Source organism: Cajanus cajan, chromosome 4, assembly GCF_000230855.2.
Source record: "Cajanus cajan strain Asha chromosome 4, NIPB_CcT2T_4, whole genome shotgun sequence".
Taxonomy (NCBI): Eukaryota; Viridiplantae; Streptophyta; class Magnoliopsida; order Fabales; family Fabaceae; genus Cajanus; species Cajanus cajan.
In genome coordinates, this window is record NC_138520.1 from 64414417 (window position 1) to 64440388 (window position 25972).

The following is a 25972-nucleotide window of genomic DNA, read 5'->3' on the forward strand; positions in this document are numbered from 1 at the left end:
TACTAATATATTGTGTAAAGTAGAACATGTGATTTACGATCACCTCTTAATTCATCTTCAAACATTTTCCCCCGAATATTTTAATGTTAAACTCCGTGGTGTCTATTGATCATTATATGGTGTCTATTCAATCAAATGACTTGATATTGTTAGACATTATCAAAGTCCAACAGGATCGAGCAAATGCCATAGGAGTAATGTGGAAAGTAGAACAGAGGAGCACAAAACACAAGAGGAACCAATAAACAATGCGAGAATAAAAATTGAACATCGTATCCAAAAATATAAAAGATCATCATCATTCCTTTAACAGCAGAAAGAAATAATTAACAAAGTGAAAATATGTATATGCTCACACACATAGATGCTGATGAAGCATGGTCTTTCTTCCCATGATCTTATATTTCCCTTTGGAAACACATGGATCTTATTCCTAACAACTATAATGATAAATATGATCACATCCCACAAATATGTACCCAATGGCACGTGCACGAGTAGCCATCACCTTGGAAGCATCTCTGTCACAATATCTGTGCCACTAAAGAGAGTTGAAGTTGCTGCTTCATGTGGATTTTCAGTTTTTTTGTGCTTGACTGCTTGAGAAGATGATGTCTCATTCAAAGAACCACCTTTCTTTCCTGTGCTGTGCCATCTATATATTCCGGGCTCAGTCAATGCCTTCTCATTAAGATGAACTTCCTTGGAAAGCATTTCCAGTACTTGCTTCATGCTTGGTCTGTGCTGAGCAGCTGATTGGGTGCAAAATAGAGCCACTATAAGGAACCGATACACCTCGCTCTCATCATATTCACTTAGTTCTGAATCAACAAGGTCTAGAAGCCTGTTTTCTTCTTTCAGCTTCCAAGCCTGCATGCATGAATGATGAGTCAGGAGAAACAAACATATTGCTGTTATTTTTACTGTCAACAACAACAACAAAGAAAAGGATGCATCAAGTTTGGTTGTTTTTTTGGCTACACCGTGTTAGAAATCTTACATCAATTAGTAATAAACCAAAATACAATATATAAGTAAGAAACAATGATCGTTTTACAAGCTGATTTTGTAGAGTAAAGTTAGGTTTAAATTCACTTTCTTAAAATAATATTAAAGTCTATCCTAACAATTATTGTTGGACCTATTATGTCATCCGCTATTGGATTGCACAAACTTCATACTCAAGATATCCAATCCTTAGCATAGAGGGAAAGTGTTAAAAATCCCACATTGACTAGTGATATAGCCAAAATAGTGTAGATCAATCTTCAACTTACAAACCAGTTTTATAAGATTGAGTTAAATTGAAATCTAGTTTCTTTGTACACACAACAATGTTTAATAACACTATGTAGTATTTTCTTATCTTTTATTAATTTGACTGTCACCTACCTGCAAAACCATTTAATGAACTCCGTGCGATTTCAATTAATTATAGGGAGCATTGATCACCTGTAGATGCATTAAATCACATTTTAAAAGAGGTTATGTGATGCATGAGAAGCCCCAAATTTCAACTTCACAATGAGTATTCTATTGGGCTGGGAATTGGGAAAACAAAATGTCATAGTAAAGCTTCACCCAACTTCTGATAATTTATTGTTAGTTCAAGAATCCCTACTTGATCTATGCTTTGCAATGATTAAAGACATTTTGTCCTTAATGACTGTGATACCTATGATTATAGGGAGCATTGATCACCTGTAGATGCATTAAATCACATTTTAAAAGAGGTTATGTGATGCATGAGAAGCCTCAAATTTCAACTTCACAATGAGTATTCTATTGGGCTGGGAATTGGGAAAACAAAATGTCATAGTAAAGCTTCTTCAACTGTGATACCTATGCTTGATCTGTGAAAAAATTTCTTTATGAAGGATTATTGATACAAGAATACTGTTGGAAGAATTAATATGAAATTTAACAAGATGATCTACAATGCATTAATATCAACTTATGAAAGTGATTCGAAGGTTCCTAAAAAGGTTCGATTTATAAGTATTGGAAGGCGACATGTATAAATAAATTAGAGTTAATCACCTATACACTGTCAGTGTAAAGTTTTTTTATATTAGTAATCAATTATATCTTTTAATTGTGCCATGTTACTATTAAAAGTAAATGTGTTTATAGTGACATGACAATTAAAAAATATAATTGGTTGCCAGTGTAAAAAAACTTTACACTAGCAGTGTATAGGTGATTAACTCAATAAATTAATGATTTTGGAAAGCAATTCATAAATGAGCTGCTGAGGAAGCCTAAAATTAACAAATTCAGAATTACTCAACGAGTTGATGCTTGAAATAAATCTGAAGATCAGACAGCTAACAACAATGATAGTCATAAGAGGTCTGTTAGAAGAATTTCCTGATGCAAAATATCTCTATATAATGGTTCCAGATTCTTCTATAAATTTTTTATCCCAAAATTTGTGTTTCATAACAAGCCAAAGGACAAGGATTTGATTTCTGGACCAGCCTAAAAGCTACCGATCCTCAAATATCTTTAAATATGCAGTATTTTTTAGAAAAATAAATACAGAATAAAGAACACCCACAAGTGTGTGCTGCTCTGCCAATTCAAATTTGACTTGTGTTGTAAAGCCCTGTGACCGAGTCATAGTTATCAATCTCAGATGACAGAGCATAATGACCAACTCCAAAAATGCTACAATGGTCACTATTCTGAGTTGAAATATGGTTAAAATAATTTATACTATATACATATAAATTTTCAAAAAAAAAACCTCAAATTCATGACTTAATCATGATTAACAACAACAGGTCATAGGTTTTAAGCAAAACATACAAGTAAATAACAACAACAACAACAAAAAAGTCAAGGAAATAAACAAAAATCAAGAGGCATGTTCATATTTCAAATACATAAGATTCAATAAAAAGTGAAGGTGGGAGTTGCGTTGAGAAAAGAACCAAGGAGGTTGAGAGTTTAGAGTTCAGAGTAGGGAGAAGAATAGAAAGTAGGTGTTGCCGGAAATGCTGCTGGAGATGGTAGGTGTTAGTCAAACAGTATGCTGTATGGGTGTCACTATGCGACGGAAATTACAATTAAGAATTTTTTAAATTTTTGAAAGGGGGAGGGAAATCTCTACCTTGCCCCTACAAAGACACCTAAAAGACTAAAACAATGAGTAAATAGTCATTTTGATCCTAGAAAGTGATAAGCAAAGTTACATTAGTCTCATAAACAAAGAAAAGCTGAAAATGTCAAATAAGTTCCTAAGATGTCAAATAAATCCCTAAACTTAATTACTTATTGTCATTTTGATTCATGAATATATATATATATATATATATATATATATATATATATATATATATATATATATATATATATATATATATATATATATATATATATATATATATATTAGGAGGGTTCAAACGACACCGGTGTAACTTTTACTAAGTGTTACACCGCTCAATAACTTTATATTAAATGTGAATTTTGAAAATCCAACCGTTAGATTGAAAGTTCATTACTTTTAGATCATATATATTAAATTTTGTTAAAATTGAACAACTTGAAGGTAATCAAAGTGTTCATATTATATATATATATATATATATATATATATCAATATTATCACTTTAGTCATACAAACTTTTGAATTTTGGATTAATATGGTTTTCAATTTGTACTTTCAATAATTTATAAGATATTTCTTAGTTTCAGGGATTAAAATGACAACACCATCCAAATTCAAGGATCACCATTAACTCAACAATGTTGTTGTGACTTGTGAGGGAAAAAATGGGATTTCTTTAGCCTCACTCTAGTGCCACTACAGCCCTGCTATGACCACTATTCGAAAAACACAACTATCCAAACAACGCTATAGTGCGCTAGTGATAACAATGCTGTGAGGCTGAAGTTTCTATCTTGTGTTCTAGATTGTAGGTTAGTGAGTAACCAATGAGCTCCGAGTGTGTGAAAATGCTATATAGTAACTAAGTAACTAGCTAGAAGAGGCCAAAACTAAAAGAATACTTGCTGCTGAGTAGTGAGAATCTCACCTCTAAGCTCTTGTTGGGGACTGGATGTAAGTTCCACCCTGGGCCAAACCAGAATAAAACCATCTGAGCAAGCTTCTTCTCTTTCTATCCTCTTTATTTTAATTGATATGCTAAGCCTCTGATTTTCTGGGTTTATCAGTTACCTGTCTACTATAAGTTTTATCAGCAATCTATTCTATCTGACATTTTAGTTTTACGTTTGTGTTTAAAAAAAGGTTTTGAAGGGCACGATTAAACCCCCTTCTCAATCCATCTTACTTATATTTATGACATTATTATTTATCTTTGTGTTTCTAAACCTCTGGCAGCTAAAGTTGCTTAGAGAAGATTCTAGAATGTATCAAATCAATATTAATCATGCTCAAGATTCAAGAAATTTACCCATTCCACTAGAACCAAAAAATCCTCATCAAATGCAGCTATGCTGCTACTTTTCCCACTGATTATTTCAAGCATGAGAATCCCAAAACTGTATATGTCTGCCTTCTTCGTAAGTTGTCCCAAAAGTGCATATTCTGGTGCAAGATATCCCCTGCAACAGAAGAAGTAAATTGGCTTTATATATTATGGCCATTTCTCATACAAGAATTTTCAATGTACCTATAGGCTATACTGATTCAGTGAGCGAGAAAAGGATTTAATGTCTTTGGTCTCCACTCGCCACCGTTGACATTACAGAGATGCTAATTTAACCCATGAAAACATAGGAGATTACAAGATATTAATTCTAGTTCTAGTTTTCTTTTTGCACAGCACAGTTTAATTTTAGTTTAAAACTTCTTTCCCCTCTCCATTCTTTTGTTATCCTACTTCTGACTAAACATTACATCCCAGAACAGATTACTATTGTTATATAAATTATAAAATCACTTGACTTTTTCTGTAATGTTTCAAAATTTAAATGTATTAGTATAACAATTAAATATTTATTAATAAATAAAAAAATAGATACTAGCAATGCACGTCAAGATGATTAAACTACTGTACACTCAAGTAACTTAAAGCATATTATTATTTTAGGCAAGACTAATGTGATTTCATTATGTCACATGAACCGGAAACAGAAGTGTTTAATAGATCGGACACAGACCTGAATACAGATATCATACAATTTTTCAAGAACATTCTGTGTTCACAAACTACAGCTAATAATACACTAAATTTTCGCACAACACCCTGCTACACACATATTCAATAGTATTCTTGGAATTTAGTGTAGACCCCTAAAATTGTCCGGGTCGGAAATAAAGCTTGAAGACTCTCGAAGACTGAAGGAAGATCAGCCAGAAGGACTCCTGGAAGGCCCTAGGAGGGTTCTCTGTAGGTCTAGAGGTCTTAGAATGACTCAAAATAAGGAAGTGGAGGGAATGAAGCCCAATACGGCCGTACTGAACTTAATACGGCCGTATTGAAGCTTCAATACGGCCGCAGTGAACTCAATACGGCGTATTGAAGTTTCTGAAACTTCAATACGGCCGTACTGAAATCAATACGGCCGTATTGAAGCTTCAATACAGCCGTATTGAACTCAATACGGCCGTATTGAAATTTCTGAATTTCAATACGGCCGTATTGAACTCAATACGGCCGTATTGAAGTTCAAAAATTTCAATACGGCCGTATTGCTTCTGTAGGCCGTATTGCGCCTATTCCCTATAAATATGACGTCAATTGGACGTCATTCCACACTTTCACACTCAGTTTTGACTCCCTCCTTGAGTATTCTGGGGTTTTTGAGCAGTGTTCTGCCCTAGAAATCTCTCTGGGAGTCGATCCGACGAAGTTCTGGAATTCCGAGCACTTAGCTTGGAGATTCGAACCTAGTCGAAGGGAAATCCTCCGGATTTCCATAGTCAAAAAGTTTTTAGAAGGAGCGAGCGAGCTTGTAGAGCGAGGGAACGCCAAAAAGCTTCCCAGTTTTACTCAATATATAAAAGCACGCTTCAAGAGGTTTCTTCTTAAATCCTTCCTTTTACTGCTTTCTGTGTGCATATTTAAACTGTCATCATGTAGATAGTTAATTTATAATTGCTTAGAATAAATAGGGGTAATTTAGTAATTTTACACTGTTATTTTAGAAAATAATCTGTCATAGGGAACCCGAAAAGGGCGCTGTGGGGTGCTAACACCTTCCCCACGCGTAACCGACTCCCTTACCCAACTCTGGTTGTAATGGCCAAAGTTGATTTGTAAAATCAATTGCCTTATCCCTTTTTCCAATGTTTTGAGTAAAACATTGGTGGCGACTCCACGAACCCCTCCTTTTGCGAAAACCACTAATCCATGGAGGGTCCCGCTTGGGATTAATATGGATTGGTGAGACTTTTAATAAATAAATTGGATAAGATCGACAAGGTCTCAGTTTGAGAACAAGTCGTTCTAATAATCCAATACATTTTCAAAACCAAAATAAAAAGCGAGTTCGACCGTCTTCGCGACCGCCGAGGCCCGTTTGGGCCGGTGGCGACAGATGGCGACTTCACTGGGGAAGTCTCGAGAGTCAGTCCCATTTAGTGACAGATTATTTTTAACAAATAAATAGTTAAAATTACTTCGTTACCCCTTGCTTGTATGATAACATGTTTATCTATGTGGCTTTTAAATAACTGTTGTATGTTTAAATTCTGCAATTGTTTGAAATAAAAACTGCACACAAACCTTTGCACACAACAGTTCCCTCTATACCCGGGGGCATGAGTGATTAACCATAGGGAGTGGATGTTAGTACGGCCGGTTGTCGAATGGGTCTATAGGTGCCCGTAGACCGTTGTCGGAAAACATCACTCAAGGTGATAACCATGAACTTGAGTCCGACGGTGCGTTGGAGCTTTCCATCGACCTACGATGAGAGGAATTGGGTCCCTATAATGGGGGCACCTTGGGGGCCTTGGACTGGTGAGAACAGTTAGAACCTACCTTGAATATGCACCATTTCTGCAGGATACCCCTACCTCGTGATTCGCTCGTGACTGTTCGTGGATGAGTGAATTGTTTGTGTAAATGCTTATGTGCAATTGATTGTGCATTAATAAAAAACCTCGTGATAAGGTCTAAGAATAATCCCCATGCATGAAAATGTCATGACATGAGAGGAAAAACCAATGTGTGAAAATATAATAAAAGTAAGGAGCATAGGCATCATTATCAATAATACCTCATGCATCCTCATCATCATTTATAGGTTCACTAATACCCTCTCGATGTGAGTGAAAGAGACCCGTGACTATTGAGATTCTCCGTTGTGGAGAGATAATAGCCTAGGGAGGGTGATAAACTTTCATCTTAAAAAGGCAGCGCCTCAAAGATGAAAGATTATCAAGCTCACATCAAGAGTGTATTCATATCATAAATAAGCTAATTAGAATAAACATTCATTTTAGAAAGTGGCTGGTCATCTCTCTGTCCTCACACGCGCGAAGAAAATCAAGAAAATGGAAGCGCTAGAGGAACAAAACAAGAAGCTCACGACCGAGCTTTCACAACTCAAAGAGCAGATGGCGCAAATGTTGGAACTCATGCGTCACCATAACATTCATGGATCTCATCACAGTGACCATGGGTTCCATCATGAGGGAGAGGAGGAGGAGCATGAAGAAGATCCTCCACATGCCATACCTCTTGGGGCTGGAATTATGATCAAAGAGCCCGAGGTTTCAAAAGAACAATTCCACGCCCTAGAGGATCGGTTGAGGGCTATGGAGGGGCATGACTTCGATATTAAAGATGCCGCCGACATATGTTTAGTGAGGGACATTCAATTCCCTCCTAAATTTAAAGTGCCAGATTTCCCGAAATATGTGGGATCGACTTGCCCCAAGAGTCATCTCACCATGTACTGTCGCAAGATGGCTGCATATGCCACCAATGAAAAGCTCTTAATTCATTGCTTTCAAGAGAGCTTGGCTGAAACTGCACTCAACTGGTATATGCAGCTAGATGGAAATCTAGTACACACATGGAGGCAGTTGGCTGACGCCTTTCTCAAGCGCTACAAATACAACATCGACCTAACACCTGATAGGTCAGATCTTCAAGCCTTGAGTAAGAAAAATGATGAATCTTTCAAGGCGTACGCCCAACGATGGAGGGAGTTGGCGGCACAGATAGAGCCCCCGCTGTCAGATAAGGAGATGGTGTCCTTATTCATCAACTCGTTGACTGGTCCCTATTACGATAAAATGATAGGGAACACAACGACACTCTTCTCGGACATCATCACCATTGGGGAGAGAGTGGAACAAGGACTTAAAAGTGGGAAGCTGGCTAAGCCTTCCCAATCATATGAAGCTAAGAAGGTCTTCGGGAAGAAGAAAGAGGGAGAAGTCAATGCTATAACCATACCCTCGGCTACTTCCACTTCGAAGTCGGGAAGATCGCAATTCACCCCTGTGAAGAAGTTTGATAAACTTCCGACCACTTATAGCGATCTCCTGCCGAAGCTAGTAGAAGCCAAACTTCTAGCTCATGTTCCACCAAGGAAGATCGACCCACCTTACCCCGATTGGTACAAGCCACAAGACAAATGTTTATACCATTCGGGGGCACCAGGGCATTCAACAGAGAAATGCCTAGCTCTCAAATACAAGGTCCAAAACCTTATTGATGCCGGGTGGGTCACCTTCGATTCGACAGCGCCCGACGTGAGCAAGAATCCTCTGCCAAAGCAGGAGTAGAGAGAAGAACAAGCCACGATAGGGCCCCTCCATATTTTTCTTTTATTTTAGGGACTCGTGATCAGTACCCGAGATCATGAGAACCTTTTCATGTAAATAAGGGTTTTTGTACAGTTTTAATACATATCAATAAAGAGGCATTTTTCACATTATTCTCTTTTTTGTTCTTTTCTCTCTTTCCTCATTAACATTAATAATTCTAAACCTAAACAGAACCAATAAAATAATTATGTCTGTAATTGTTCGCTCTGACCGGGATCCAAAAGTTGAGGATGAATGGGTTGAGTTGGACAGTGATGAGGAAACCATTTCTCCGGATCTGCAAAGATTGCTAGATCAAGAAGCTTGTCAAGAGAAATTGGAGACTATAAATTTGGGGCATGGCCGAGAGATAAAAGAGGTCAATATTGGGACCCATATCAGTGATGAAATAAGGACACATGCTTCCGCTATGATTATAATGAAATCATTCTTCATTGCTTCTTTTCTTGCTTATAATAAAATTCTAAACCACATTATCTTTAACCCTGTTTGAATAAACATGAATGAGGTTAAAATCATCTTAATAATAATAAACCCACATCATTTTTATGTGGAAGTGTGTGTGACAACTTGGAGCACCTTCCCTTGGCCTTGACAAGTGCCATCATGGATAAAAATAAATCCTTCAAAATAAAAGAAGCTCGGCAGGAAACCCAAAAAGGGGTCTGCGCAAAAATAAGAGCAAAAGACCCGCTAGGAATCCCACAAAAGGGTGACCTAGGCAAAAGTTAGGGTTGCAAAAATGAACAAAAATAAAAGTCCGCTAAAACGCCACAAAAGGGTGTTTTAGGCAAAAATAAGGACAATCAAAAAAACAAAAGAAATCCATGATGGTACCATGAACCGAATTCAAAAAGAAAGGTTCAAGAGCAGCTATCCAAGTTGTCAAAATCACAACGTCAATAAACAAAGATTTTCTTAACTTCATAAGTGTTTAATCAAGCAAGCCTAAACACATAAGCCTACCTTGGCCATCCATTCTTACAAAAACCATTTTTGAAAAATAATCCCCTCTAAAACACAAACTTCAGAATAAAAAATACTTTTCCCTTCTTTTCTCTCTTGTCCCAAAAGATTTTAGAATAATCTAGTGGAAGCATGGAGAAATAAATCATCACTGATAATGGATCTAATCTGAACAACAAAATGGTGGAAGAACTGAGCCAAGAATTCAAGATCCAACACCACAACTCTTCCCCATATCGGCCAAAGATGAATGGGGCAGTCGAGGCAACCAAAAAGAACATCAAGAAAATAGAGCAAAGATGGTTGTCTCATTTAAAGACTGACACGAGATATTACCCTTTGCTCTTCATGGTTATAGGACTTCAGGAGGCAGTTCTACCCGTCGAAGTCGAAAAACCTTATATAAGGGTGATCATGGAAGCAAAACTTTCCGAGGCAGAAAGGGTTCAAAGCCGATACGACCAGTTGAACCTTATCCAAGAGAAACGGCTGAACGCCATATGCCATGGTCAAGCCTATCAAAGGAAGATCAAAAAGGCTCTTGACAAGAAAGTCCACCCTCGAGTCTACCATGAGGGAGAGTTGGTAATGAAGAAATTACTACCAACTCAAAAGGACAAAATCGGAAAGTGTGCCCCAAATCACGGAGGACCATAAGTGATAAAACGAGTCTTCTCAGCAGGAGCATTAATCCTCACAGACACGAATGGAGAAGAACTTCGATACCCAGTCAACACTGACGTGGTAAAGAAGTATTATGCTTGAAGACGTTGCTTGCATAAGCCCGCTAGGATGAAAACCCGAAAAGGGCGTCCTAGGCAAAAATTAGGGAGAAATAAAAGCCCGCCAGTACAAGGGTACTAGGCAAAACAAAGGCAAAATTATCCCCGCTAGGATACGTCCTAGGCAAAAGTTAGGGGCAAAAGAATAAGATGTAAAAGCAAAGCAAGCAACGATCTCTTGAATCGAAAACCGAAAGGCGGTTCAAGTGATTATCTTCTAGAAGCAAGCGTCTTGCAGCATCTACACTCCTGGCTCAGGCCGAAGCAATTAGGGGAACGTAAAGAGCAACAATTACAGATATAATTGTTAAGCCCAATGTATATAGCCTACCCTGGCCAGCCATTCTTCAGAAATTTCCTTCTGTATATCTTTCTGTAAAAACACTTGTGAATATCAATAAAAATATCCATTTGTTTCTTTTCTTTCTTGACCATGTGATTATGCCTCTGAATTGGTTTTTCATAAAAATTGTACGAAATTCCATTAATAATCGGTCAATAAAAGAAAATTGGAGGGGTTCCTATAAAATCCATAATCTCCTGCATAAAGGCTCACAAAAAATACTCCCTCGCGTCAATGACAGAAAGTCCTCCAAGAAGAAGAGGATAGGGAGAGCCACTCACTTTTCTAAATAAATGAACAAAAATAAAAAATTGTATTGCATTTGTGCATCACACACACATTAGTTGCACATTCAAAGACCTTATCATGAGGCAACTGCATAAAATAGAAGAAATAGAAAAAATTGCTTGTGTATGACAGCAGCAAACAAAATGCAAAGATTCAGAAAATCAACAACGTCATACAGAATAACTGAGCCTGGAGAGGCTTGCCGAAAGAATACTCTCAGAATAACTGAGCCTGGAGAGGCTTGCCGAAAGAATACTCTCAGAATAACTGAGCCTGGAGAGGCTTGCCGAAAGAATACTCTCAGAATAACTGAGCCTGGAGAGGCTTGCTGAAATAATACTCTCATCAGAATAACTGAGCCTGGAGAGGCTCGCCGAAATAATACTCTCAAAATAACTGAGCCTGGAGAGGCTCGCCGAAATAATACTCTCTCAGAATAACTGAGACATTTCTGTACAGAAAAAGCCGAAAAACAACAGAAAAGGCAAAAATACAGAAAAAGCCAAAAAATGACAAAAAAGGCAAAAATACAGAAAAAGCCAAAAAATGACAAAAAAGGCAAACATACAGAAAAGTCAAAAGTCGACAAAAAAAAAAAAAAAAAAAGGACAAAGATTTCACATCTTTCAGAAATAACTGAGCCTGGAGAGGCTTGCCGAAACAATACTCATTCAGAATAATTGAGCCTGGAGAGGCTCGCCAAAATAATACTCCACATCAAAGAATAATTGAGCCTGGAGAGGCTCGCAGAAATAATACTCCCCAGAGAAACCTTAACTCAAGCTCACGGAACGAATCCCCATCGAGAGCTATCAAAGCAAAATCGACGCAATCCCCAATGGAAGTGCGATCATCCAAACAGTATATACAAGTCAAGGGACTTAACACTTCCTCAGTGGAAGATAGCTCTCCGACTCAAAGCGCTGAGTGAGGCTAAGCCTGCAGAGGCTTCCTAAATAATACTCTGGGATACATAAGATCCCTCATTCCCCAATCGCCTACTCAGAGGCATCCCTGCAAAAGGAGAAAAATCAAAAAAAAAAAAAAAATATATATATATATATATATCAATAAATATTCCCCAAGTGGAATCCGGCACTCAGCCGAACACTGAACCCCAATTCCTCAGTCGCCTACATAAGAGGCACTCCTTCAAAAGGAAAAATCATAAAAAGATCAATAATCATTCCCCAAGTGGAATCCGGCTCTCAGCCTATCATTGAATATCAAGATGATCTGCCTAACAGAAGAGGCCAATCACAAACCAATGACAAAATCCCCTGGCGGATAACAGCCTACACAGAGGCAACAAAATCCAAAAATTAAAAAGAGTTACCCGAATAAGGATAACCGGGATACTCCACCAACGTCCAAAGGACGTCAGCCAATCATAAGGCACTGCTCATCTCAGAAAGAGCATCTTCGTGTCTACACCCCAAGGAAACAGAAATTCCTCAATGGGCGCCAACTACTCAATGGAAAGTTGGGACACAAGAACCTATGAGTAACTGCACATCCCCTAGACGGATCCCTGCGTTATCCAGCCCTCAGTGGCACAAAAATCAAAAACAATCGTCGAAACAGCATCGTGGACTGTGGAGACAAAATCAACATCCAGAATCCCCAGCGGATAACAGCCTACACAGAGGCAGCAAAAATCAGAAAATCAAAAAGAGATACCCGAATAAGGATGAACCGGGATACTCCACCAACGTCAAAGGACGTCAGCCAAACATAAGGCATCGCTCAACTCAGAGAGAAAGAGCATCTGTGTCTACACCCCAAGGAATCAGAAATTCCCCATGGGTACCAACAATGCAATGCAAGTTGGGGCACAGGAACCTGTGAATGACTGCACATCCCCTAGACGGATCCCTGCGTTATCCAGCCCTCAGTGGCACAAAATCAGAAAAAACCGTCGAAGCAGCATCGTGGACTGTGGAGACAAAATCATCTCAAAGCCTAAAAGGCAATACTCAGCTACCCAGTTGTTGAGAGCACCGAGGTATGCACAAGTCTGGAGAGACGGTACTCAAACAAAGTCTGGAGAGACGATACTCAAACAAAGTCTGGAGAGACGATACTCAAACAAAGTCTGGAGAGACGGTACTCAAACAAAGTCTGGAGAGACGGTACTCAAACAAAGTCTGGAGAGACGGTACTCAAACAAGGTCTGGAGAGACGGTACTCAAACAAGGTCTGGAGAGACGGTACTCAAACAAAGTCTGGAGAGACGGTACTCAAACAAGGTCTGGAGAGACGGTACTCAAACAAGGTCTGGAGAGACGGTACTCAAGGTCTGGAGAGACAGTACTCAAGGTCTGGAGAGACAGTACTCAAGGTCTGGAGAGACAATACTCAAGGTCTGGAGAGACAATACTCAGCCATCAGCGTCGTCAAAGGCACGTTGGTGTTAAACTTAGTTACCGAGGTTGTCAGAAGCGCCGAGGTATGCAACAACCTGGAGAGGCTACTCAACAATTTTCCACCGGAAGACGCTACAAGTCAGAAGGTTGGCACATCACCCGGACAATTGGGTCAACTCCTTTACTTGTCAGCCGGTACACCAAAAGACCGTTTGACTAAGTAAAGGGGGGGCAGCTGTAGACCCCTAAAATTGTCCGGGTCGGAAATAAAGCTTGAAGACTCTCGAAGACTGAAGGAAGATCAGCCAGAAGGACTCCTGGAAGGCCCTAGGAGGGTTCTCTGTAGGTCTAGAGGTCTTAGAATGGCTCAAAATAAGGAAGTGGAGGGAATGAAGCCCAATACGGCCGTACTGAACTTAATACGGCCGTATTGAAGCTTCAATACGGCCGCAGTGAACTCAATACGGCGTATTGAAGTTTCTGAAACTTCAATACGGCCGTACTGAAATCAATACGGCCGTATTGAAGCTTCAATACAGCCGTATTGAACTCAATACGGCCGTATTGAAATTTCTGAATTTCAATACGGCCGTATTGAACTCAATACGGCCGTATTGAAGTTCAAAAATTTCAATACGGCCGTATTGCTTCTGTAGGCCGTATTGCGCCTATTCCCTATAAATATGACGTCAATTGGACGTCATTCCACACTTTCACACTCAGTTTTGACTCCCTCCTTGAGTATTCTGGGGTTTTTGAGCAGTGTTCTGCCCTAGAAATCTCTCTGGGAGTCGATCCGACGAAGTTCTAGAATTCCGAGCACTTAGCTTGGAGATTCGAACCTAGTCGAAGGGAAATCCTCCGGATTTCCATAGTTAAAAAGTTTTTAGAAGGAGCGAGCGAGCTTGTAGAGCGAGGGAACGCCAAAAAGCTTCCCAGTTTTACTCAATATATAAAAGCACGCTTCAAGAGGTTTCTTCTTAAATCCTTCCTTTTACTGCTTTCTGTGTGCATATTTAAACTGTCATCATGTAGATAGTTAATTTATAATTGCTTAGAATAAATAGGGGTAATTTAGTAATTTTACACTGTTATTTTAGAAAATAATCTGTCATAGGGAACCCGAAAGGGGCGCTGTGGGGTGCTAACACCTTCCCCACGCGTAACCGACTCCCTTACCCAACTCTGGTTGTAATGGCCAAAGTTGATTTGTAAAATCAATTGCCTTATCCCTTTTTCCAATGTTTTGAGTAAAATATTGGTGGCGACTCCACGAACCCCTCCTTTTGCGAAAACCACTAATCCATGGAGGGTCCCGCTTGGGATTAATATGGATTGGTGAGACTTTTAATAAATAAATTGGATAAGATCGACAAGGTCTCAGTTTGAGAACAAGTCGTTCTAATAATCCAATACATTTTCAAAACCAAAATAATAAGCGAGCTCGACCGTCTTCGCGACCGCCGAGGCCCGTTTGGGCCGGTGGCGACATTTAGGTATAGATCTACTTCAACTCCAAAAGCTAACTTATGAGATAAGGGTTCTCCCTCACATACACTATTTTGATTTTTGGCCATATCTTTAACACACTCCTCTCATATCGAGAATTTAACATCTTAAGTTTAAAGTTTGCAAAACTGAATATTTGTCAATGATTTAATAACAGGCTTGTAAAGTTTGGGGTGCCTAAGTTTTATAGTCTTTAATGAGACATTATCTCTAGTGTGAGATCTCCAGCAAGCATAACTGCTCCTAACTATTCTACCGATAACTGCCAACATGACAGTTTTTGTCTTCATCATTGAAATTCATTTTTACAACAATTGACTGCTTCAAACTCGGTGCTCACCATTACCTCCTGCTGAAAAATCAGCCTTGTCCTCAAGCTGAAAGTAGGAAACTAATTCTTCCTGATTATCTTTATCTACTTCAATAGCAATTATTTCTTTTTCATCTTTTAGGGCTTCATTATAATTATATTATAACCCAAAATTACCGATCTGAACTGTTTCTACTTGTATTTTTTTGTAAAGAGTGGAATTTCCCTCCACACCTAAAACATAGGTCCTTGCTTTTCTTGTCCATCAACTCTTGGTATATCAAATGGTGAAAACCCTGATTTTTGTCACCAAAATTCCTTTGTTCACCCTCTAGTTTCCTCTCAGTTGCCACTCAAATTGGGACCGCTTTTATTAGATGCAGTTACAATTAGGCAATCCTATTCATACCACTACCATCCTTTGAACATCTTGTAGCAACCTCCCTGGCTCCAAGTTTTTGGACTACCATGAATTTTGTGATACCATGTTAGATTTCATCTTAAAACTAATTGACATCGTCTGATTTGATAGGCATATGTGGAGGACGGTGTTGAGAAGTCCTACATTGTCTACCTCAATTCTCTCGATGCGATTTGTATATTTGTTGGACAACTTCACTTGATGCTAATCGGTTTTAAGATGAAATCTAACATGGTATCAGAACCTAGAGCTCATCTTGTTGGGAAAGAAAGCAGAAACATGTTAATAAAACCAGCCATTTAGGCGGATCCAGCCATATAGGCGGCAACAAATAAATAAAACTAGCTAGATGATGATAGACAAAAAAAGAAAAGAAAGTAGACAACACAAGAATTTTACGTGGTTCACCCTTACACTAGGGCTACATCCACGGGACCAACTCCGAAAATATTTTATTACCACCTTCCACAAATTGTGGGAATACAGAACTCTTCACTCAACAAACACTCACTCTACAAGAGGAAACTTGTGTTTTTGAGTAATTTCTGAGTTGATTTACAAGTGAAATGGGGAGGCCTATTTATAGTTGAAGCTCCAAGGACAATCTCGTAAATATCCTAAAGCTTAGGGGCAAAATCGTAATTTTCCCTTTTGATTTTTTTTCACCAGCACCGAAAGTTGTTTGGCTGGTTTTGGTGGCTAGATTCTTCTACAAATCTCCCCCTCCAGCCACAGTCATCCCGACAAGCTCGATACATCGTCTGAGCTTTTCTCTGGTCACATTCTTTGTTAGCATATCAGCAGCATTTCTATCTGTATGAATCTTCTTTAACTGGAATAACTGCTTTTCAATGGCCAATCTGATCCAGTGATACCTTACATCAATATGTTTAGTCCGAGAGTGGTACATAGTATTCTTGCTCAAGTCTAAAGCACTTTGACTATCGCAATAAACTATGTATTCCTCTTGCTTCAACCCTAGTTCTTGAAGAAATTTCTTCATCCACAGCATCTCCTTTCCGGCTTCAGTAGCCGCAACATATTCTGCTTCAGTTGTGGATAATGAGATGCATTTTTGCAACTTAGATTGCCATGATATAGCTCCCCCTGAAAAAGTAAATATATATCCTGAAGTAGATTTTCTATCATCAAGGTCTCCAGCCATATCTGCATCTGTATATCCTTCAAGAATTGGTTTGGCTCCTCCAAATCTTAAACACAGTTTGGATGTTCCTCTCAAGTATCTCAAGATCCATTTTACTGCTTCCCAATGTGTCTTCCCGGGATTTGATAAATACCTACTCACGACGCCAACAGCATGAGCGATATCTGGTCTTGTACACACCATAGCATACATTAAGCTTCCGACTGCTGAAGAGTATGGAATTGTTGACATTTTCTCCCTTATTATTGGACATGATCTCTTGCTGAGTTTGAAATGCCCAGCAAGTGGTGTAATAACAGGCTTAGCATTTTTCATATTGAACCTCTCTAGAACCCGTTCAATATATCTTTCTTGTGATAACCACAATTTTCCTGCTTTCCTATCTCTGATGATGTCCATTCCTAAGATATGCTTTGCTACGCCCATGTCCTTCATGTCAAATGCCTTTGACAATTCTACTTTTAGATTTTTGATCATTTGAACATCTTGGCCTACAATTAGCATATCATCCACATATAGGAGAAGGATAAGGAATTTACCATTTGGATATCTGTTGATATACACACAAGGATCTGCATCTGTTCTTTTGAAACCTTGACTTTTTATGAACGAGTCAAACTTCTTATACCATTGTCGTGGAGCTTGTTTTAATCCGTACAAGCTCTTTTTCAACTTGCAAACCATATCTTCTTTTCCTTTGACCTCAAAACCTTCAGGTTGCTCCATATAGATCTCTTCATCTAAATCACCATGCAAAAAAGCTGTCTTTACATCAAGCTGCTCCAACTCCAGATCCATGCTTGCTACTAGTCCTAGTATGACTCTGATAGAACACATTTTAACAACTGGAGAAAAAATTTCTTCAAAGTCAATACCTTGCTTTTGGCTGAAACCCTTTACCACGAGTCTCGCTTTATGTCTGACTAGCTTATCACCATCTTTCTTTAGTTTGAATACCCATTTATTTTTGAGTACTCTTCTTCCTTTTGGCAGCTGTACTAATTCATATGTATTGTTCCTTTTTAAAGAATCCATCTCCTCTTGCATTGCCTTCACCCAGCAGCCTTTGTCTTTATGAGACTGCACTTCTTGGAAGCTTTCAGGCTCTCCCTCATCAGCAATGAGGATGTATTCAGAACTGGGGTACTTTGTAGATGGTTGGCGTTCTCTGGTAGATCTTCTTATTTGTGGTTCTACTTGCCCAGAGGTATAGGATGGCTCCCCCTGCTCATTAGCCTCTGTATCAGGTACAACAACTTCTTCATCTACGCTTTCTTCATCCCCAAAAACTGGCTCTTCTGTCTCATGTTCTGGTTCTTGGGTTTGTCTTCCATCAGTGGCACATTCTGATGGAACATGAGATGTTGGATTAACACCATCTTCCATAGGTTTTGCAGCTTCCCCACCTTTTAGATCTTCTATCGTCTCGTGCTCATGGAATATTACGTCTCTGCTTCTGACAATTCTCTTCCTTTCTGGATCCCATAGCTTGTAACCAAATTCCTCATTTCCGTATCCAACAAAAACACAAGGAATGGCTTTATCATCCAGCTTTGATCTTTGTTCCTTTGGCACGTGCATAAATGCTTTGCAGCCAAAGACTTTCAGATGAGAGTAACTTACTTCTTTTCCTGCCCAAACTCTCTCTGGAATATCAAAACCCAATGGTACTGATGGTAATCTGTTGATGAGATAGACAGCAGTCTGTACAGCTTCTCCCCAAAATGGCTTTGGTAGTTTAGCCATTCTGAGCATACATCGTACCTTCTCCACAATTGTACGATTCATCCGTTCTGCAATGCCATTGTGTTGAGGTGTGCCAGGAACAGTTTTCTCGTGACGAATACCATACTTGGAGCAATAATCTTTAAACTCCTTTGAGATGTATTCTCCACCATTATCTGTTCGGATACACTTCAACTGTTTTCCTGTTTCCCTTTCTACCATGGCATGAAACTGCTGAAAACATTGGAATACCTGACTTTTTGCTTGTAGCAGGTATACCCATGTCTTTCGTGAAGCATCATCAATAAATGTGACAAAGTATTTATTGCCACCAAGTGATTCTATCTCCATGGGACCACATACATCAGAATGTACTAGCTCCAACTTATTCTTTTTTCGATTGGAGCTCTTTTTGAATGATACTCTATGATGCTTACCGAATACGCAATAATCACAAGGGTTCAAAAAATCTCCTTTGGCTTGAGGAATAAGGGACTGCTTGGCCAAAAGTTGTAATCCTTTCTCACTTATGTGCGCCAGTCGTCTGTGCCATAAATTAGGTGAAGCATCATTTTCCACTGCATTTAGTTGTCCTTTACACACCTTTACATATGTCTTGTAAAGCGTGCAACATAACTTCCCTTTTGCTACCACCAAGCTTCCCTTGGTGAGTTTCCATCTGCCACCTTTCATTGAATGTTCATATCCTTCCTTGTCCAGCACATTCACAGAAATCAGGTTCAAACGTATATCTGGAATATGCCGCACATCTTTTAGTATTAATGTGCACCCAACACCAGTTTGTAAGTGGATGTCACCAATTCCCACTATTTGTGAAGTACTTTTGTTCCCCATGTTCACGTGGCCAAAATCTCCTTTTCTGTAGGTGGTAAAGTATTCCCTCTTGGGAACACAATGGTATGAGGCAGCCGAGTCGATAATCCATTCCTCATCTGGTTCTACAATATGACAACACTCTCCTTGATTACATAAGAGTGTTATTTCATCATCACTGGCTGATGTTGCTGCTGCAGTGTTTCTGTCATTTGCCTGATTCTTGTCCTGGATTTCCTTCTTCAGGAATCTACAATTTTTCTTGAGATGGCCTGGCTTGCCACAGTTGTAGCAACTGCGTCTCTCCCTGGACTTGGAATGATCTCTATGCCCTCTTGGTGTTCTGCTTTTACTTCGACTCCTGCGTTCTGTGACAAGAGCATGAGTCTCATTTTTGGCAGCATCTCTTCTTCGGATCTCCTCATTGAGTATGCTATTTCTTACCATATTCAATGATACTTTGCCTTCTGGTGCAGAATTACTTAAGGATACCACTAAAGTATCCCAACTGTCTGGTAATGACCCCAAGAGTAGCAATGCTTGCATCTCATCTTCAAGCGTTAAGCCTGCTGAAATTAGTTGCATGACTAGGCCTTCGAAGTCATTCAGGTGCTCCGCTACGGCTCGTCCTTCTTGTAGTTTCAAATTCATGAGCTTTCGCATCATGAATATTTTTGATTGAGCATTCTTTGTCTCGTACATACTCTCTAGCTTCTTCCAAAGAACTTGGGGATCTGTTTCTTTGGACACTTGATTATAGAGAGTAATATCCACCCATTGACGGATGGTACTTAAAGTCTTCTTCTTTAATTTCTTCCAATCACCATCGGACATCTTTTCGGGCTTCGATCCATCGCCTTCAATTGGATCGTAAAGGTCCAATAAATTAAGACGATCCTCCATCATTGACTTCCACAATGAATAATTTGTTGCCGTCAATTTCACCATGGTGCCTGTGTTGCTCTCCATGACTTATCTGCTTCTTCTCGGATCGCTTCTGCAAACTTCTACCAAATTGGTGATGAAGACCAATTTGCACTATTCACTATTCACGTAAATAGTATTTTTTTTTTTCACAAAATACTATTTACTTGAACAGTACTCTCGCCAGCTGTTTAGCAGAAACAACCGGCTCTGATACCAGTTGTTGGGAAAGAAAGCAGAAACATGTTAATAAAACCAGCCATTTAGGCGGATCCAGCCATATAGGCGGCAACAAATAAATAAAACTAGCTAGATGATGATAGACAAAAAAAGAAAAGAAAGTAGACAACACAAGAATTTTACGTGGTTCACCCTTACACTAGGGCTACATCCACGGGACCAACTCCGAAAATATTTTATTACCACCTTCCACAAATTGTGGGAATACAGAACTCTTCACTCAACAAACACTCACTCTACAAGAGGAAACTTGTGTTTTTGAGTAATTTCTGAGTTGATTTACAAGTGAAATGGGGAGGCCTATTTATAGTTGAAGCTCCAAGGACAATCTCGTAAATATCCTAAAGCTTAGGGGCAAAATCGTAATTTTCCCTTTTGATTTTTTTTCACCAGCACCGAAAGTTGTTTGGCTGGTTTTGGTGGCTGGATTCTTCTACACATCTTCTTGGTTTGCCTATTCTAGTAGGAATCGCTCGGTTTGGCAGGCATATGTGGAGGGGGGGATCGCCTACCTCGATTCTCCGAGTGAAGTTTATATATTTGTTATGTAATTTCACTTAACGTCAATTGATTTTAAGATGAAATCTAACAATGATCAAAAGGAAAATTTCTGACACCAATTAGACAAATGGTAATTATAATAGATAACTTGTGCTTACACAGTTCCTGCAACTCGAGTACTAACGTGGGTGACATTGTCAGGAAAAAGTTTTGCAAGGCCAAAATCCCCGATTTTCGGATAGAAATTCCCATCCAGCAATATGTTGCTGGCCTTGATATCTCTGTGAACAATGTTTGGCTGAGCTTCTTCATGAAGAAAACTTAGACCAGAAGCTGTGCCACGACAAATAGCAGCCCTCTTTGGCCAATCCAGAGCAACATATTTACCTTTTGAACCTGTAAAAATATTCTATCTGCATTAGCATAAACTAATTCAGAAATAAATTACCAAACAGAGAAGTCACACTAAAAATTTCAAAACACTTCCCTTTAGTGTACAGCATGCTCCAATATTTACCAAGGAAACTGGCAAAGTTTTATCCAAATAGGGGAGTTGTAAAGCACCAGAATTCCCAACAGATTGTACGAAGATAAATTGATTTCAAAAATGGAAACATTGAACAGCCATCTTAACCAAGATAAGACTCACATCCAAATACATACTTAAATTGCTTTGGTATTTACCGAGCAAAGAACTCGCAAGGCTATTGTTCTCCAAGAATTCATAAACCAATATTCGATGACTACCCTCAACACAACAGCCAATCAGTTCCACAAGATTCGGATGCCGTATATTTGATATCATATCAATTTCTGTCATAAATTCATGAGTTCCTTGTTTAGACTCTACAGAAAGAGACTTGATAGCAACTTGAGTACCATCCCTCAAAACTCCCTGCAAGGATTAATAACAACCAGCAAAGAAATGAAATGCACTGAAATGTCTAAGGGTGGTAAGCATTAGAACAACCTAAAGAACCAAGAAAAAAAAAATCTAATGGCTGATGGTCATGACTCATGACTCACCTTGTAGACAACTCCATAACCTCCTCCACCGATTTTGCTTGAAGGATGAAAATCTCCCGTTGCTGATCTCAATGAGTTATAGCTAAACTTTCTAGTTCCAATAACTGAAGGGTCACAAACATGTAAACTTGCATAAATGAATCACAGGATGCAAAATTTTTAAACAGACAATTCAAAAAAAGAGTCAAGAAAAATGCAATTTTAGGAAGATAATGTCCAAGTCAAGATGTATCACTAGATCCAGACAAGTTTCACCTGAAATAGAGATACATGCATGCATATTTTGCTTATATAATAATAATCTGCAAGAATTTCAACCGTATGGGAGGAATTCAATAAAATAGAAGCATTTATCATTACCAAAAAATAGTGCAACCACACGATCGCAAAGCATCCCTGTTGGTCATCTTCAATAGTGAAATTTCAATATTAGTATTAGCCATTTTAAAAAGGATATCAGTATTTAAATACATCCTATTAAGTTGAGAATTGGGAGTACTAAGGTGGTTCAAGAGAGATCAAATATAAATGATAATTCTGATGGTTGACCTCAGGTTTGACCTGCAATTAATTACTTTCAGCAACAGATAAATCCTGGCATTATAAACTTAAGATTTATTTAATAAGTGTCACCATGTTTGACATTTTGGCGGCATGAGAGTGAGAATTAAAAAGAAAAGAACTGTACCTATAATTAACTACCAAATGACTCCTTGACATATCTTAAAACTTAATTTTAATTGATCATATCACAACTAGCAAGCGCAACAATAAAATAATTTAAACCCTCAGTTAATCAGGACTAAGCCCTTTCTTTCCAGGGGAATTCAATCAAATTATCCAAGTTAGTACATCAAAATCAATTTTGATAGCCTGAAGTTAATTACCCGCAACATCTTATCCTCCATCCTAGCTACATTTCACTGAAGAACCCGTAACAATTTTATACAATTTTGTCTCTAGATTCCCAGATGTGGGATTAGATAGACAGAAAACACACACGCACAAATAAATAAATAAATAAATAAATAAATAAAAACACAAAAATGCAGTCTCTTCATCTAGCAATCATCCCCTCATAGCTACCAATAATTAGGCAATTTCAACCTTTATAACAACAGTTATCTAGCCTTTCAACAGGAAAAATACAGAAAGGTACAAGAGAGAGAAAAGGATGACTAACAGGCCTAAATCATGGATAACAAAGTCAATAGCCTCTTCAATTTGATACAAACAATTGATCCATGTGCAATTCAGAGTCATACTCATTTTCTAACTTTCTGTACCTTGTTCATCTTGCTGATCTGCAGGATCATCATCCCTTCCTCCACACCAATTCAAAGTACCAAACCAGTTGCAAAACATGGCTATGGCCCCAGCTCCAGTCTCCTAAGCCACCATTAAACCTTCTAACAACATTTGTCCCTCAAATTTATCACACACCAACCACCAACGAGGATGAGAACAAAACATTCAAGTGAACTACCTCGGAAAACAATGAAGCAAGTTGGAAACTTGAATATACTGCAGGGGTAAACGAATTCACAGCATGGTTCGAAAACTTTTAATCACCGTTATACCCAAATTCTACCCTGAATTTTCAAACTGATGGATGGGGGAGTAAAAACGTTGAAAATCTAGGATTTTTACTCTCACACAGAGAAGGGTCACCAAAGCCTCGATAGTTTACGAGAGCTAGCAGCGTTGCAGGGTTGAAAATAGAAGGAACGTATGAATCCATAAATGGTTAGGAAATAGAAAATGAAATAAAGGGTCAAGGAAGCTATCTGCGAAAATGAATGACAACAAAGATCGAACGAAGTGGGGGTTAAACTCTGAAAGTGACATGTTGCTGTCTTTTGTTTTGTTTTTTGCTTTTATTTTGTTTGTTTTCTTCATATCTTTGCTTAACAAAATGAATAATCATGATTATAATATCAGACAGGTGAGTCCTGTTGCGAATTGACGAAGTCTAAGGAGACAGGAAAACTATTGAGTCAGAATTCAGGAAAAAAAAACATGAAAGGCAAGAAAATTGGAGATTGCAGACAAAACATAAAGCAAATATTTCCTACTTACTTTAATATACTTTTTGATTTTTCGTTGCAGTCATCATAAAATAGAAAATACGAAGGTATTTGTTTATTTATTTATTTATTATTATTATTTTGTAACGGTGTTTCAAGGCTCCGTCTTAGATTAATTTTGAGCACAATAAATTAAATGAATTTTGAATTTTATTTCACCAGAAAATCAAACTTATCTTTAACATACTTGTGTATAATGATTAATGATTTATTTGGTGTGAGATATCACATTATTCAAGAAACTCTAGATGTTATTAAAATAAATGATCATTAATAAGAACGTTTTAGTGTATTGTAGATTTTTATTTAAAATTTTAATTATTTCAAAATATCATGTGAATCGTTCGAAACATATAAAGTGTATGGTTAGCCTAATAACAAAAGTTTCGTAAGAAAATTGAAGCAAACTATCATGAGATAAAAAATTTTCTTTCTAAAGAAATTTGATTCGAAACTATGATATGACCAAGGCCCAATATGAAAAGAATTTCAGAATTTTTCTTTGACTTTGTTTGTGTCAACAAACAATTTGAAATGTCTCGACTATTTTAGAATAGGTCCGACTAAGGTTGTTCAAATAGGTATAGATCAACTAAATGGTATTCCTGTAGCAATTGGAATCATGGATTTCCAGTTTATGGGGGGTAAATATAGGATCCATAGTAGGTGAGAAAACCACCCGTTTGATAGGATATGCTACCAATAAACTTTTACCTCTTATTCTAGTATGTGCGTTTGGAGAGGTGCGTATATAAGAAGAAAGTTTGCACTTGATGCAAATGGTTGAAATCTATTATACTTTATATAATTATCAAACAAATAAAAAGTTATTTTATGTATCGATGCTTACATCTCCTATTCTTGGTGAGGTGACAACTAGTTTTGACATGTTGGGAGATATCATTATTACGGAACCAAATGCTTATATTGCATTTATGGGTAAAAAAGTAATTAAACAAATATTGAATAGTACTCAATGATTCACAAGCAACTGAATATTTATTCCATAAGGACTTATTAGATTCAATTGTATCATGTTATCTTTTAAAAGGAGTTCTAAGTGAGTTATTTCAGTTCCATAATTTCTTTTCATTGATCCATACTAGATTTGACCAATTGTTCATTCTACCTCCTCTACATTTTTAACAACTCATCTTTGTCTTAGTAAAGTCTTCCACTAGCATGTTTTGTTCCTCTTTCCCATTACTTAGAAAAAGTGAGTCATCGATTCAAGTACAAGATACTATCATTATTGCTTGGACAATTAGACATCCAACCCATAATCGCAACGACCCAATTACAAGAGCAGAGCTCTACCAACTGGGTTATATATTCGTCCAGCCAAGTAGAGCATGCATGAAAGAGTCAAGTCAGTTTTGTATTCTTTTCCTTGGCAAAGTTGGGCCATCATGGACTTGAATCAGGGATCTCTTCTGCAAGGTAAATCATCACATGCATGTTTCATTTGCATTGCTATTTTTTTTCGAGCACATTTGACATGTTGCTAGAGCTTTGTTTAGAGATGTTTTTGTTGATATTGACCCACATTTAGATGCTTAAGTAGAATTTGGAACATTCCAAAACTTTGGAGATTCAACTACAAGAAAGTCCAATAGATCATTCTTTTGTTTCTTTTCTACTTTTTTTTATGATTTTGAATTTCAAATAAATAACTATAAAAATCTTAATTTAAATCATTGTATTTTTTTGGGAAATGGGCCCAACAATAA

At 38.0% G+C, this 25972-nt stretch overlaps 1 protein-coding gene across 4 annotated transcripts; it reads right to left on the reverse strand.

Moving 5' to 3' along the window:
- Positions 1–235: 235 nt before the first annotated feature.
- LOC109788412 (Protein kinase superfamily protein) lies at positions 236–24047 on the reverse strand. Of its 4 annotated transcripts, none has more exons than XM_020347133.3 (7): positions 23442–24047; positions 22516–22562; positions 22156–22259; positions 21793–22024; positions 21288–21525; positions 4422–4572; positions 236–870 (listed from the first exon to the last, which is right to left on the reverse strand). In XM_020347133.3, the coding sequence occupies exons 2-7, from the start codon at positions 22547–22549 to the stop codon at positions 505–507; spliced, it is 1125 nt and encodes a 374-aa protein (XP_020202722.1). In that variant the 5' UTR covers positions 22550–22562; positions 23442–24047; the 3' UTR covers positions 236–504. The 4 variants fall into 4 exon arrangements, with proteins under 4 accessions (XP_020202722.1, XP_082928926.1, XP_020202720.1 ...); XM_083072800.1 differs by lacking the exon at positions 22516–22562 and having other exon boundaries at positions 23442–23564; positions 23642–24044; XM_020347131.3 differs by lacking the exon at positions 22516–22562 and having other exon boundaries at positions 23442–24043.
- Between the last annotated feature and the right edge of the window lie 1925 nt (positions 24048–25972).